The sequence below is a fragment of the Oenanthe melanoleuca genome, chromosome 1, assembly GCF_029582105.1.
Source record: "Oenanthe melanoleuca isolate GR-GAL-2019-014 chromosome 1, OMel1.0, whole genome shotgun sequence".
Classification (NCBI taxonomy): domain Eukaryota; kingdom Metazoa; phylum Chordata; class Aves; order Passeriformes; family Muscicapidae; genus Oenanthe; species Oenanthe melanoleuca.
Genome location: NC_079333.1, coordinates 106,654,096 through 106,669,459, shown reverse-complemented (window position 1 = coordinate 106,669,459; position 15,364 = coordinate 106,654,096). Strand labels below are relative to the sequence as shown.

Here is a 15,364-nt window from a genome sequence, read left to right as displayed (position 1 = left end):
CACCTTGTTTCAGCATCATTTGACTCCAGTGACACTTTTTTTTCCAACCAAAAAAATATTATGAATTTGCTTTCCTATGATAAGTTTCCCTCAAATGCTGTCTTTTTCTTTTCCATAAACCCAGTTAATTGTGAACACCTAGAAAAAGTAAGTTTAGGGAAAACACAGACTTTCCTAGAGAACTGTTTGACACAGGTTCATCTCTGATGTTTCTAATACTTTTCCTCTCTAGTATTTTTAAATATACACTGTATTTCACAGATGAGGTGACTTTTTCTTATTTTTCAGCCTTGCATAATGAAACACTTTGTACAGGAAAAAGACTTTCTCAAGGTTGCAGGGTCATTGATGATTTGGCTCTGAAGAAACAATCCTGGCAAGCTACACCTGAAAATACAGTCACATCTGGGAGACATTGAAAGAACTTATCACCAGATCAGAGCAGCTTGCTGGGGAAAACCCTGTCTCAAATCACCACTTTGAGCATGGCTGGCCATGCCAGTGGACACACAATGAAGATGAACAGTCCTGATTGCTTTGTTTCCTGATTTCACATGGAAATGAGGTGCAGATGCACTGCCAGTGCCTCTCCTAAGGCTGGATTTGGCCCATCACCACAGTTCACTGACCTGGCTGTGAGCACCTGTGTCACTCCCAGCTGGTGCACACCACACTGACCCTTGGAAGGTCTTGGTTTCAGGTTGGGAAGGGCAGGGAAATTTTCGAGAAATATCTCAAATCCACAGGACATGAGGCTCCATCAGCTTTTCTGCTCGCAGAACTACTGTTTTACTTTTTTCCAAAGTTTGATGAAAGACCTTTGTGAACAGATAATTCAATGCAAAGTGGATGATGCCCTTCAGTGTTTCTTGAAATCGAACACTTTCATGAGTTGATATTCCAGGAAACTACCAATTATCATTTTGAACCCTTTAGGATTAAACTCTAGGAGGATTAACTAGGATAGCAAGATAAGAAAACAAATCCAAAGAAAGCACACTTAACAGGAGATTTAAAGCCTTCCACAAATCTGCACTTGGTAAGTTCAATGTAGTGCTGAATCAGACATGGCAGAACCCTGTGCAACCCACTCATGTATGTGAGATCACTATCTTAATCTTCATTTTACAGCCCCAAACCAGACTGTTAGCACCTGTAGCATCTGAGCCAAGTAATTTCAAGGTGATTTATTACATTTCTAACTCTGAACATCCATCATTCTGCAAACAGCCTAAAGGGAGATGCCCTAAACCTTAACTTACACATTTTACTGTGGTCTCCCTCTAAAGCTGCCTGGTAATTGTAACATTTAAATCCTATGAAGTTTACTTTGTGTTTTCTGTAATTTGAAGTGCACATTGTATTTTGTTAACATGCTGGGTTCCCAGATGAGGTGCAATAATTTTAGTATGGAAAAAGGTGCTACCACAGCAGTGCACTTCTCATTTGCTGTTCCCTTGAAAAGTCTCACTTAACCGGAGCTGTTTCTGACATCACAGAAAAAATATTATTTTCTAAAAAATTAGAAATTCTACCAAGTGTTTGTCTTTACCCCTGAGGTAAGCAAGCTGTGCTCAGAAGCTCCAACAAACCCCAGGGTTGTGAGGGGATGTGATGCTGCACACAACAGAGCAGCAGCTCATTTTAGCCTCTTCAGCACATAACTGGGTACCACAGACAACAGCAATTTATTTTCCTTCTCAGGGCTTTTCTAAAAAGAATAGCCCAATTTCTAACATGCCTGGCAGCCAAAGACCAGCTTGACTTCCAGTTAAGAGTGAATCTGAATACAAATTTTGAAAGCAGAATCCATTACATGCTACAGAAATTCAGTTTTCTTTTATTACAATACAAAGAGGTGAGAAATAACAACAATAAAACTGGAACTTGGGGTGCATTCTGACACAGAAGAGTTATGAAAGGTAGCAGAGTTTTCCTCACAGTACAGTAATTCTTAAGGATGGGCCAAAAGGATTATTTACCACTGCAATGAACTGTTATCAAGGAATGAGAATATTTTACCCCAGACAGGAAATACACAAAACAACCACAGACCATTTTGGAAACCCATTATCAATAAAATTCTGCTTAAAGAATATAAGCCTGCCTCATCTCTACCAGATGACCCACGGTTTTATTTGAGCATCTAAAACCCAATGGGTTTTCCCAAGTATGATTTTCCTTGGGTTAATTCAAATTCCCAAAAAGGATTTTGTCAGAGGAAATTAAGCAGAGAGTTTTTTTTTTCAGCCCATCTCCAACAACCCGTGCAGGAAATACAGGAAAGACGTAAGCATTTGGTGTGGCAGAGCTCTTCTACGCTTCGTAGTCAAATATTTTCAGGTCCTCGAGGAGCTCCTTGGCCAGGGCCTGCAGCTCTGCGTTGCGGCTCCGGGCCAGGGCGACGATGCGCTGCAAGGGCAGCGTCTGGCGCACCTCGGCGCCCGAGCGGGCCAGCACCTCCGGCTCCAGCAGCACCGACTGCAGCAGCCGCAGGGCGTGCAGGCACACCTCGCTGTCCGGGTCTGAGAGCAGGGAACAAAAGCACCCAGGGCGTGTTAGAAGGGAGTCTGAAAGGATCCACCAGGCAGGCAGCGAATAATGCAAGTGTTGTAATTCCCAGTGCTGTTTGCTGCTGGCTGGCTGGATCTAGGAGGTACCTGAAAACCACATTCTTGTCCTCCCTCAGCAGCTTCTGCCCAGCAGTGTTTGTGAGTGTGTTAGGATGCAATACAGGATGTGACCAAAAGTATGTAATCTATCACCATCTGTTAAAACCAGGTGGGGTTTTATCACCTTTATCTTTTCCACAACCCATCCTCCCTCCAGGAAGATATCATCTGCTGTGGGCCATTGAGTCCCACTGTATGACTGATAAAATTACATCATCCCACTGGGAGATGCTCCAGCCAGGGGAGGAGCCAAACATTTTCTACTTAGATAAAAACTGAGATTTGGAACATCAGGGCACTCTTTTTCCACTGGATTCCAGAGGAAAAATGGACCTTTCCACATCATCACTGGACTTTTGGAAGAAAACTGCACCTTCTACAGGAGCACTGCTTCAGCTGAACCACATCTGTCACTCCAGGAGGATGCAGCCACCATTGAATGGGACTGCTACCAACTCACTGACTGACAGGGTGTCAGGATTCTGACTCTGGCAGTGGTTTGGGTTTGTTCTTTGCAATACTGTATTTCTATTTTAATTTTCCTAGTAAAGAACTGTTATTCCTAATTCCCATATCTTTACCTGAGAGCCCCTTAATTTCAAAATTATAATAATTTGGAGGGAGGGGGCTTACATGCTCCATTTCAAAGAGAGGCTCCTGCCTTTCTTAGCAGACACCTGTCCTACAAACCCAGACAGTGAGGGAGAGATAACCAGGAACCTTTCTCTTGTGTTTCAGATGTTGAAACTGCTGTAAAGCAGGGAATTTATCAACCTGAATTTATCCAGTCAGTACCCAGGATGTACTGTTGGATGCAATCCAATTTAAGAGCAGAACAAACTGTATCCCATGATTATTCTGACTTTAAAAAAAACAACAGACTAACAAATCAAATCTGCAGTAAATCATCAGGCTTTTCTTTAATTTCTTTTTATATGAGGCTTTGGATTTCCTCAAAGCTCAATGAAATATTAATCTTTATAAAACTTTCTAGCAACCACATATCAACCTTCCAAGTGTTTAATTCAGTCTGCACAAAATTGAAATGGGTATTGAAGCACTGCTGCTCAGGAATGTGCCAGGGAAATGCAGCAAAGACCTTTGACTGACTTAAGCCAGGAAGACATGTAATAACTCCACTGCTAAGAACACAGGATGCATTTTTAATTACTGAAACATTAGGAGCATTACATTTTAATCATTCGCAACGGCCCATTTGCATTTAGTGGTTTACAGCTTTATAAAAAGCATGTGGTAGAAAGACTTCCCTATTCTGCATATTCCAAATGAAAACATCTAATATATTTTTATAGCTGAAGCAGTTATTTGTCCCACGTGCCCATGCATTTTTAATGTGTTTTTCATTAGCATACCTAGTCTTCAGCAAGCTTTTGATAAAGGGTTGTGCAGAAAGGTTGAGAAAATTAATTCAGATCACTTTGAGCACAAAATCACCAGAGAGACCAAAATCTCACTGAAGGAGCATAAAACCAGTGCAGTGATGAACCAAAGTGCACTGAGATTGGAGGAGGTATTTGGTGGGGCTGAGGCAAGTTCTTTCCTTTCCTGGCTTATTTCACATGTAACACTGGTGACCTGAAAAAGGACTGAGGAGAATTATTCATTACAGCAAAAGGGTTGAAAGCACCCGGGGGGCAGAGAACAGGATGTGATGGACACTGAAGAAGACTAGATTTTAGCATGAAACTCACTGGTGAGATGGGGATTTTTAAGTAATTCCCAACAGCACAAGTCTGAAGAACAATATTAAAGACTGTGATATCTGATCTACACCCAAAAGCCAGGCACTCTCTCTCTCTTCCTCCATTTTCCATCATAAATGGAAATGATCATGTGTTAACCTCTTAAGAAAGGAGTTCTACTTTCTCCTGGAAAACCAGCAGAGTGGGGTATAATCTGAGGACATAGGTATTGTCCAACCCCAAAAAATAACATGCATTTTCTCCTTTTCTGTGCAATGAGAAGCTTAGCTGCTGGGCATGCTGCACAATTTTAAACATGACAAATCAATAAAATCCCCATGATTAGTGCTGCACACCCATGGCACAGCCACTCTCACTGCTGACACCCAGGCTGAGGGATCTGAGGAGTCTCTTTCCATCATCATCTCCAGCAGCACCAACAGGTGCAACTTTCTGAGTGATGAGCAGTTGTAACTCTTGGGGAAATGCTGCAGCTCAGCCTCACAGCAAGACTTTATGCCAAATTTCCTGACCACCAACAATTCAGTGAATCCTTTTGAAAAAACCTGGGTACAAGTTTTGGTTTTCAGACTTATTCTAACCTAATCAAAACATGACTAAAGCCTTGAATTTGTCTTCCTTTGCCTTCCCTTTTTTGTGTCCATGCCTTCCACATTGTGTATCTTTTTATGCCTTTTTTTTGCCTCTTATATTGTTCAAAAACTGCACAGATCACCTCCCCCTTTTTCTGTTCTTACTATTATTCTACATTTATTCATGGGAAATAGCAGCCACAAACTACAGCCCAAATAGGTAAGAAGCTTTGGGGAGTGAAATCTATGTAGTTCATTTACAATCTTCCTCTGTGTGACATTATTCCTCCATGAAATAAAGCTACTAATACTTTTAATGGCTTGCAGTGCTGCTGGGAAGCTTCATATATGTAAGATGAAAAGAGCTTTGTTATTAATACTGTTACAGGAATCAATATTAGTATTATCTGCAAGTGTTTAAAGGCTGTAGAAATTAAAGAATCGATCAGGGGAAGCCTTAGCAGGGGAGCCAAGAAAATGAAGACCTGTAGGAGATCAGGAAATTATTTCCAGCTTGATGAACAAGAATGTTTTCCAGTAAGAGCAGGGAGGTTCTAGGAAGAATCTCCAGCAGCAGCCAGGGAAGCTCAACAGCTTGAGTCACTCAAATGAAGAACAGATAAGGCACAGGGGCATCCAGCAAAGGAAGGAAATGATCCTGCATCAGAAGATGACTTAATACACATTTAACCTCAGATTGCCATTGTTTTGAATGTATTCTGAGATGTTCTGAGTTAAATAAATACATATGTCTTAAAATATACTCCCTGAGGATTACATGTGGTTTTGAGAATAGTACTTATTGAGGATAATCATGTTTCCTAAGAGGATTTAAAAAAAATACCAAAGAAATGTTTCTCTTGTCTTCAATATCATTAGGGACGTTTTCTAAAAGCCTTGTCTACAAAGCACTCAGAGAAATGTAAGGAATCTTCATTATTCAGCATTATATTTATGTCAACAGCTTCCAGATTTAGTCATTTCTACACTAGCTGAGTAACATTTTGTTTGTACAAGATCAAAAAAATCCTTTAGCTGTAATCAAATCAGTGCATCATATCCTCCCAACCAGCAGCACACACATCTCCAACTACAATTTCTATCACCATTATTTCTGGAGAAGAGGGAGGGAAATGAAGCTGCTTGCCTCAGCCAGGATCACAGGCGTAGCACAAACCTACCACCATCATAAGGTGCTGATGTAATTTTACCAAGGTGTTGAAACTGCTGGAGTTTGCTGACGTTCTGCAAGCTGCCAGCTCAGTTTGATGTCACTGGCTTTCAGTCCCTGACAAAAGGCAGCTGATAACGTGGAGGGATTTTAGTCACATCTGTCATTAGCACCAGGCTCTCAGATGAACTGTCCCCTACAGCAGTGTTTAAGTAATTGCATTACATCAATGCTGAACAGCTTATCCACAATTGGCTCGGAGTTGTGTGAACTCAATTTACACGTGGCCACACCATCCCCTGGCCACCTGAATGCAAGATTTATTGCCAGCACACTGTTTACAGCTGTGCCTGTGTACAGGAGCACAGAAGTTCTCAAGGCCAAGTGCAAGGTCCTGCACATGGGTTGGGGAAATTCCAAGCACAAACACAGGCTGAGAGATTGAAAGCAGCCCTAAGGAGAAGGGCTTAGGGGTGTTGGTGGATGGAAGGCTGGATATGATTTGGCCACGTGCACTAACAGCCCAAAAAGCCAAAAGTGCCCTTTGGTGCATCCAAAGCACTGTGGGCAGCTGGGGAGGGGGGGATTCTGCCCCTCTGCCCTGCTCAGGTGAGACCCCACCTGCAGAGCTGCCTCTAGTCTCTTACCTCACAGTATGAGGAAGACATGGATCTGTTGGAGCAAGTCCAGAGGAGGGACACAAGGATGATCAGAGGGCTGGGGCACCTCAGCTATGGAGACAGGCTGAGAGAGATGGGGTTGTTCAGCCTGGAGAAGAGAAGGCTTCAGAGGGACCTTAGAGGCTCTTGCAATGCCTAAAGGAGCTCCAAGAGAGCTGGAGAGGGACTTTGCACAAGGGAATGTAGTGACAGGACAAGGGGCAATGTCTTTAAACTGGGAGTTAGATTAATTATTAGGAAGAAAATTCCTATGTGTGTGACAAGGCACTGACACAGGTTGGCCAGAGAAACTGTGGATACCTCATCCCTCAAGTGTTCAAATTCAGGTTGGATGGACTTCTGAGCGACTTGGTTTAGTGGAAGGATATCCCTGCCCACAGCAGAGGGGTTGGAATGAGAGGCTCTTTAGGATTCTTTCCAATTTAAACCAGCCATTCTATGACTTTACAATTCCAAAAGCTTCCCACCACTGTTGTAGATATGATTCAATTCAATTCCTGTCTGATTCCAGCAGGAAGGAGTGATCTGCCTCTCAGCCTTTCCTTGTAATGAGCCTGTCAGAGTATCTGTGTCCAACAGAGACAGCCACAGCCACGGCTTCCCCCGTGTAAGATTCCTTTGCATTGCCAATGCTGGCAGGGCTGAGGCAGCATCTGCAGCAGCAGAGTTTTCCATACATTTCTATACTGTTGATAGGTCTGAGGAGACAAGAAATGTAGTAAAGATGCTCTGAGGGGAAGGAGCAGGGAGAACACCAAAGAAAAAAAAGACCAAGCTTTGCTGCTGCAATTCTTACAGACACAAATGCACTTCCTCTCTGCAAAGTTTTTGCCCCAGGCTCCTGTCTTACAACTGGGTTTCTGCCAGTCTCCTCCCTGGCTGGGGGGCTGCTCCTATGGAGTTCATGGAGTTCAGCTAAGGAGAATTCCCCACTCTCCTACAGACACTTTTGTTATGCTTTTATCAGGGAAATCCTTGAGAGACACCCCCAGGATCCAAACTGAAGCAGCAATTCAGTCCCAATTTGCCTGGCCTCTACTCAGGGGATGAGAGAGAACAGGAGTTTGCACAGAGCTCTGTAGCTGGTGGGTAACACTGCTCCTTACAGAACATCAATTTGCACGAGTTGTTAGGCAGGGCAAGGACCTTGTCAAGAAGCTCCTGCTCAGATGGCAAGGACAGCCCAGAGCTCCATCTGGCAAGCAGCCAGGTATGGAAAAGTCTGAGTATGGAAAAGGGCAAACATTCCATGAGGCTGCCCTGGCCTCTCTTCCAGCCTCCCAGATTACTGAGGCTCAGGGAACTCTGCGTCAGAGCTGACATCCCTGCATTTACCCAAATGGATGTGGTCTTAAAGGGCAATCCTCTCCTTCAGATTAATTTCATCACTGAAGAACAGCATGAAGATGAGTCAGGGGAGGTTTAGGCTGGATATCAGCAGGTTTTTCAGCCAGAGGGTGGCTGGGCACTAGAATAAGTACCACAGGGAAGCTGTCACAGCCCCAAGCCTGCCAGAGTTCAAGGAGTATTTGGACAACATTCTCAGGCACATGGTGGGATTCTTGAGATGCTTTGTGGGGTCAGGAGTTAGACTCAGTGATCCTGATGGGTCCCTCCCAACTCAGCATATTCTATGGTTCTATGACAAGAGGATGAAATTCTTGAGCACTTGAAAGACTGGTTTTCATTTATGAACCAAAATTTATTTTAATACAAACATCAGTTTATAAATGTGACAGTTCTGTCTGTCCAGATGTTTTTTAAATAACATGCTACCATGCAAATAACCTGAAATTTCAAAAGCTCTCACAGCCATAATGAATTCAGACAGAAGAGCAAGGCATTAGAAACTTTCAGAGTTAGTCATGAAAAGCAAATATTGAGGTTGCAGGCAGCAAAGTGAGAATGTGCTTCATACAAGCATTTCTAATAGAGACCATCATTTGCAAAGAATTTGGATAAACAAGGTTGGATTTCCACATGGAACTGTGGTGGAGGAAACTGAAGGGCAAGATCTAAAATTAGTCCTATTTATCTTTTTGTGTTTTATTTAATGAAGTACCTGGAGCAATTTCCCAGCAATGGACAAGAAATGTCACTGACAAAGTGTCTCTGAATTCCATGCTTTCTCAAGTATGCAAAGAGACAATTTTTTTTAAACTGCATTCAAATAAAAGAAAAGTGGGGAAAAAAAACAAAATAAAGACACACAATGTTAAAAAGCCCAACCAACCAAAAAACCAAACAGAGAAAGGGGAGAAGAGCCTAGACCCCTTTTCTCCAGCACTCATTTGTTGGCAGATGTTCTGCATAATCAAAAATGAAAAACATTAAATTTAGTCTTTGCTATTAGTACCTGAGCTGATTGTTACTTCTTATTCTTCAAGAGATCCTTGGCAGAGTAATGTTCCAATCCACTTCTCTGGGAGTTATGGAATGGATGTCTTATTGCATCTTTAGATGGGAAACATCAGAAAAAAAACATTGACAAATCTCAGGTGGAACTCTACCCAATGTGATATAGGCTTATTTTTCTGTGGCTGAGGACCGGGCTTCTTTAATCTAAAAGTTATATGAAACCCTCAGCCAGGACACCAACACAGGGACAGCAGCTGATGGAGGAAGCTAAAGCTGCCTATTTTGTCCAAGATGGGAACAGCTGCTCTGCAAACAAAATGGTGCTCCACAAGAGGAGAACTCTATTGATCCCACAAGCTGCTCCACAGACAAAAATCTGAGTCATCATTCATGTGCTTTATGCTGGCACCAGGCTGGGAAGGTGTAGGCAGGCACAGCTGAAACCTACACAGAGGATTCAGTGATCACTGTTGGTTATTAAAGGGTGTCCATATTTTAGAATGTTTTTAAAAGGCAGAAAAATAAGGAAGAAAAAGACAGCTCACCTCATGAAGTGTTAAAACTACAGAGACCTGCATTATCCTCAAAAATTGTGTCAAACATATGGTTTTCTCCTATGATCAGTACAGCCTCCAGCAGAAAGAGCTATTAAGAATTCTTGTTAGTGAACATGAAGTCACATCAGCTCATCCAAGTTTCCCAAAGACAGCAGGATAGTTTGCTGGTAACATTCTTATTCCATTAGGAACCTTTATTAGATTTTTTTCCTTCTTTCTCTTCCAATCAGTGTATTCAACATCGAGGCACATTTATGTCTCTTCAAAAATGCTGTGAGACAACTTGAATCAAATCCTTCTTTGCACCAGATACAACAAAGGGAAATAAAGACAATTGAGTCTATTATTTTCTCCCTTCATGTAATGGGAAGGACATTCTTCTTCAGGGAACAAGGATAGGCAGAGACTAAGAACTCAGAGAAGGAATCTGAGGGAGTTATCAGCAGCAGTAGGAGAAAGATGGGCCTGATGTACAGACTGAGGTCATGGACACTTGTAGAATAACAAAGGAAAAGCAAACAGGATGATTCTCTGGAAAAAAAAAAAAAAAAATCAGAGGATGATTTCTGGGGCCTCTCTTAGTGGGAATGGTGATAGAAAACTGGAAAGCTGAGTCATGTCATAAGCCTTAATCAAAACAGGCTTTGAAGAAGCTTCCTGCAGGCAGGCAGCACATCTAGGATACTCTGCCAGCACAGGGTAGTGCTCTACTCTTCTGTATGGAAAAAACAGGACCTTACAATGTAGCAGCTCCAGGTGTTTAAGAGCTGAATCATGGCTAGCAGAACCTGAAGATGCTGGTCAGGGAAACAGGAGAGGAACAAGAGTGGGAGGAAGCTGCTGAATTTTCCAAGCAGAGACATTTAGAGACAGATTAAATGCTGGAAAACTACAGAGATCTACAGGATTCTTTGAGGGTGTTTTGGGTTGGTATTTTTTGCTAGAACAGCTTATGTGCATATTAGCCAACATAAATTATAAGGGAAACCTGGACTAAGACATGTAAAATTTCAAAGCACAGCTGAACAAAGGACAATGCATTTGAGTTCTCTGAGGATCCCATTTTTATCAAAATATATTAAAAACCCCTATAGAAAGGGTGTTTTCCCTTACAAGGATTACTTAATTTCCTGAGACCTTGGAAGAGAGAGCCTGTGGCATTCCACAGCAGGAAATTATTTGATGAAAAGCTTGAGCAGCTACATTTTCTGTAAAATAGTTAAGGGAACCACGAGCTATACAAATAGCTTTCAGTTTACCAACCCTAACTAAAGCTTTTTCAAAAATTCAGCATCAAAATCAGATGCAATCTCTCTCATTTCAGCTGCTCCAAGTGTTTAGCAGTCGTACCTCAGCAGGGCTTTAGCAGCACAGAGGGATAATTAACCTCCCCAGTCCTATCTGCAGACCAAAATCTCCTCATAAATCTTGGGAAAGCACAGGCAGGGCAGTGTCACAGCTCTGTCCCCCTGCTGTCCCCCACGAGCTGTGCTTGCAGCTGCCAGCCCAGTCCAACGTCAATCCCTGCTGGCTCCTGCACAGGGATTTGAAGCCTCCCAAAGAGCAGAGCTTTGATGTCACCCATGTACTTGACAGTGACAACACAAGTCCTTGACGTCCTTGGAGTCCTGCACTGGCCAAAGGCATAGCTGGGAATAGTTCTCCAGCCCTGGAGCCCCAAATCCTATTAAAGCACAAGGCCTCTCTTCAGAAAAGGGCACTTTTGCAATGGGTCAGTGAAGTTACAGACTCAGCTTCTTCCCCCCAAATGTGTACATTTCTCTTTGTTACTGGTAGTGAACTGATATGTGGTTTCCCCTTAAGGTTTATTTTAAAGTTGGTATATGAAGACACAACCACTTCATCAAATTTCTCCATTCCCTACTCTTAAATCTACCACCCTTAAATTTTACATTAATGGAATATTACATACAGTGACAATAATTTTGTGGGAAATGCACTTCTTCTCCCTCCAGCTATCTGCCCTTTATGTTTACTTTTATTCTGTCAAAAACTAATCAGGTTACAGATATAAATTTCTGGTTTGTTATTTGCAACATCCATTGCAAATCTACAGAATCCTGAAAGTCACAGTTCACAAGGTTCTTAGAGGAACTTACCATTCAACAGCCACCAAAGCAGGGGAATAAAACCTGGACTTTCACTGATGTACTTCAAGCCTTTCATGTTGATACTCACATTGTAAAGTGACATTAGCATTAGCCTAGAATTGAAAGAAAGGAGATGTGAAGGCTTTTGATTTCTTTGCCTGCTTCAGCATCTTTTGCCATTTGTGTCAAGCATGTACCAATGCAGAGGCCTGTGCTAATAATTTATATTTTGGTAATAGAGATAAATCTCAAATTATGTATAAGCAATGTTGTGCAAACCTTTGTTTCTACTGTTAAATCACATATTCGAAACACATGGAAAACAGTAAGATGATCTCAGGGAGGGGCTGGAATGTTCTCTGTTCTGGAGCCAGGTTGGCTACTGCTCTGTCTCATGCCTGAGATAAACTTTCCTGACACTGCCCTGACACCATGTCCAAACAAATGGGAAATGATAATTCCAAATGGACTTCACACCTCACATTCAATTCTCAAACAAGGTCTCACGGCTTCAGATCCTATGCTGCCAGCAGACTTTAGGATACTCTGTGGACACCTCCAGATAGCAAAAAAGGCAGTGACCCACTGCAGGCTAAGCTGAGTTTTAAGAGGTGCCATTATGTGCTCTGAGTTTATTAAGGAGAAGAAAGAAGGAAGAGCAGATTTATTAAATCTACTGCTCCAGTGGCCGCTGCCAAAAGCAGGGAGAGCTGCTCTGGATCTGAAATTGCAGCTGGTAAAACCCATACCTTGCTTTTCATCCAGCCCCTGCAGCTCTGGGCTTCCAGAACAAGCCCTGACAAAACAGCACAGCACTACCTATAATCAGCCAGAATGGAAATGATCAATAAACCATCATCTTATAATGGCAATGTTAACATTTCTTGAGAATGTCTTTCACCCTTAATCTGTTTGACATTTACAGTTAGAATAAAGTGACGTAAAATGGCACTGCTGTGTTTGTATTTTTATTTCACTTGTTTGCTTTGTGCAGACAAAAGGGACTGGTGGTGGTGATCCAGGGAAGTGCTGAGGTTTGTGGAGTGCTAGAACACCCCACAAGCCAATGCAGTGGCATATTAATATTTAATTAAACACACTCACCTGGGCACAAGAGAGAAGCATTTCTAGGCCCTTTATAACCATCTTCACCTCCAGTATCAGCAGTTTTTGGTAAATATTTTTTGCCATAATAATTACAGAAGTGCTTATTAAAGCAAACCTGACATAAATGATTACTGGATAAACAATAATTTCCAGTGTTTTTTTCTAAAACCTGCAGTGAGTCTCAATTATGCATTTCATAATCTTTCTACTTAGACAAGCCAGATTTAATTAACATCTTGTACTACTGTATCTGTCAATGCTTTCTTTAAAATCTAGAACTAAATGCACTGCTAAAGCCCCTTCTTGTCTTGTTAATACATGGGTTTAGTACATAAAATGAATTATTATGTTTAAATATGTCTCTTTACTGGCTACTTTCAACTGCCACAAAAGCAAAGCTGAATATTCTTAGCCATTTAATTATAACTACAAACAATTATGTAAATGTTTATTGACTGTGTAACAATTACAAACATTGAATAAACCTACACCAATGAGAAGAAAACCTGAAGTCTTTCACATCTGCTATTTCAGAAAGGCAAGGACACCCCTGAGATTTCAGTCTCAGCACTCAGGTTGATGCCTTGGATATATTTATTCCATACTCACAGACTACAGTGGATATCACAGCAATTTTGGAGTAAATGACAGGTTCTCCCTGTAATTTTTTTTTATATAGTCACCCAAATAGAATACAGGATTGCTAGAACTAGGAAGGAGTTATCTGCTTCTTCCTCTCTTTATCAGCTCACTAGAACTGGACTCACAGTTTCCCCTGATTTGTTACACACCAATGAAAAATATTTTTGAAAAGCTAGAAAAATCATAAAACCTCAAAACTAAGCAAAAGACAACCACAGCATTTAAAATTAACAGCCAAATTTTTTCTTCAACTAATCAGATTATAAGTAAATGTCCTCCCATGTAAAGCTATGGTGATGCTTTAAGAAAAATACATTGCATTTCCAGATATTTTCATCTGTGAAGTGTAATTTTAAAAATGCATTTGTCTCCATCAAAATGTATACAAATGCATGTGTAAACATTGTTTATGGTGATTCCAGAGTCCATCTTCACCTAATTTTGAAATTGCACTAGAATTTATTGCAACCTTCATATCCTTGTCTCACAGCTGTCTTTCATTTTGTCCTGGCTTATATTCCCTATGGGAGGAGCAAAGGGAATTCTTCTGCTTATGAAAATGCTGATTAAGGTTAACCAGCAGCTAAAAAACCTTACATGCAAATAACAATTCAAAAACAAATCAACCAACCCCCCAAAACCCTTTTTTCTGGGCTGGGAAATAGTAAAATTCCCCAAAAGCATAAGAAAAAAATCTAGTGTTAGTAGTAAGTTTTTCAAACTGAACAGTGACAAGACTCATACAGAGCTCATAAAAAAAAAAAAAGGACTTTGTTTTTTTTATTATGGACATGAATGACAATCGGAGGGAAACATTTTGCACTAAAACATTTGAGCAAATTAGGCTCCCTCATTCTCTGACAAGGCCATGAAGGAATGTCCTTTCTGGCATTTGTTCTGATGTCAGAATACAGCATTTTTAAAAAAAATCCAATGGCAGGCTCAGAGTAAGGAAAAAAAAGTTGGTTCTGTGGGATATCAGAAAATATCATCACTGCACTACATTCAAGCTATTATAACATATGCTTAGTATTTCTCACTTATTAACCATCTTGAGCAACCTCTTATCAAGCTTCCCTCTATTTGTTAGCCTACAAAGCTGCCCCTGCCACCTCACAGGATTGTTCTAGGTATATTCTACCAGCAGTGCTGTACTGGCAGCCAAGTTTACAACACCATGGGTAACTCTTCTGCAAAGCAGGCAGACTTTGAAGCATAACAACAAGCAACCCAAGATATAAACTCAAAAGAAAGACCTTAAATCCAATTACATTAACACAATATGAAATTATCAAAAATAGTTTATCTGGACCCATAAACATGTATCCACCTGAAATTCAGAGTGTGTGTAGGAACATCTTCCTTCCTCCTCCCATAGTCCTCTTTTATTTTTATCACATTTACAGATTCTGAAACAGTATGGATCCTCTTTTCAGGGTTGTTTTTTGGTTTTGTTTGTTTTTTTATACACACAAAGGCACAAATTAACTTTTCTTTTGTAAATTGATATTCTGATATAATTCTTTCAATTGGGATATTATCAGAAAACCCCTACTACTGACCTTCAAGCCCAATGCTTGAACAGAGTAAATAACTGATCTCAAATCATCAAGGCACTCTCTACAGCACAGGCTGTTCAGCTTTCCCCTCACCACCCAACAGGGAAAGGCAAACACCTTCAGAGGGCAACTTGCTCCCCCTCACATGAGCAATCACCAGACAGCACCATCTCTTCCCAGGGACTGTGGGAAGGAGCCCAGTCAGTCAGCA

The 15,364-nt window shown here is 41.3% G+C and overlaps 1 protein-coding gene across 1 annotated transcript in view; it reads right to left on the bottom strand.

Moving 5' to 3' along the window:
• Positions 1-1,717: 1,717 nt before the first annotated feature.
• The window catches only part of HSF2BP (heat shock transcription factor 2 binding protein), a 30,929-nt gene continuing 17,282 nt past the window's right edge, over positions 1,718-15,364 (bottom strand). Inside the window, exons 7-8 of the mRNA XM_056505297.1 lie at positions 11,855-11,958; positions 1,718-2,525 (exon numbers count right to left, since the gene is read on the bottom strand). Of these exons, the coding sequence (XP_056361272.1) occupies positions 2,317-2,525; positions 11,855-11,958 (313 nt within the window). The 3' untranslated portion in view covers positions 1,718-2,316. The remainder of the gene's footprint in view (positions 2,526-11,854; positions 11,959-15,364) is intronic.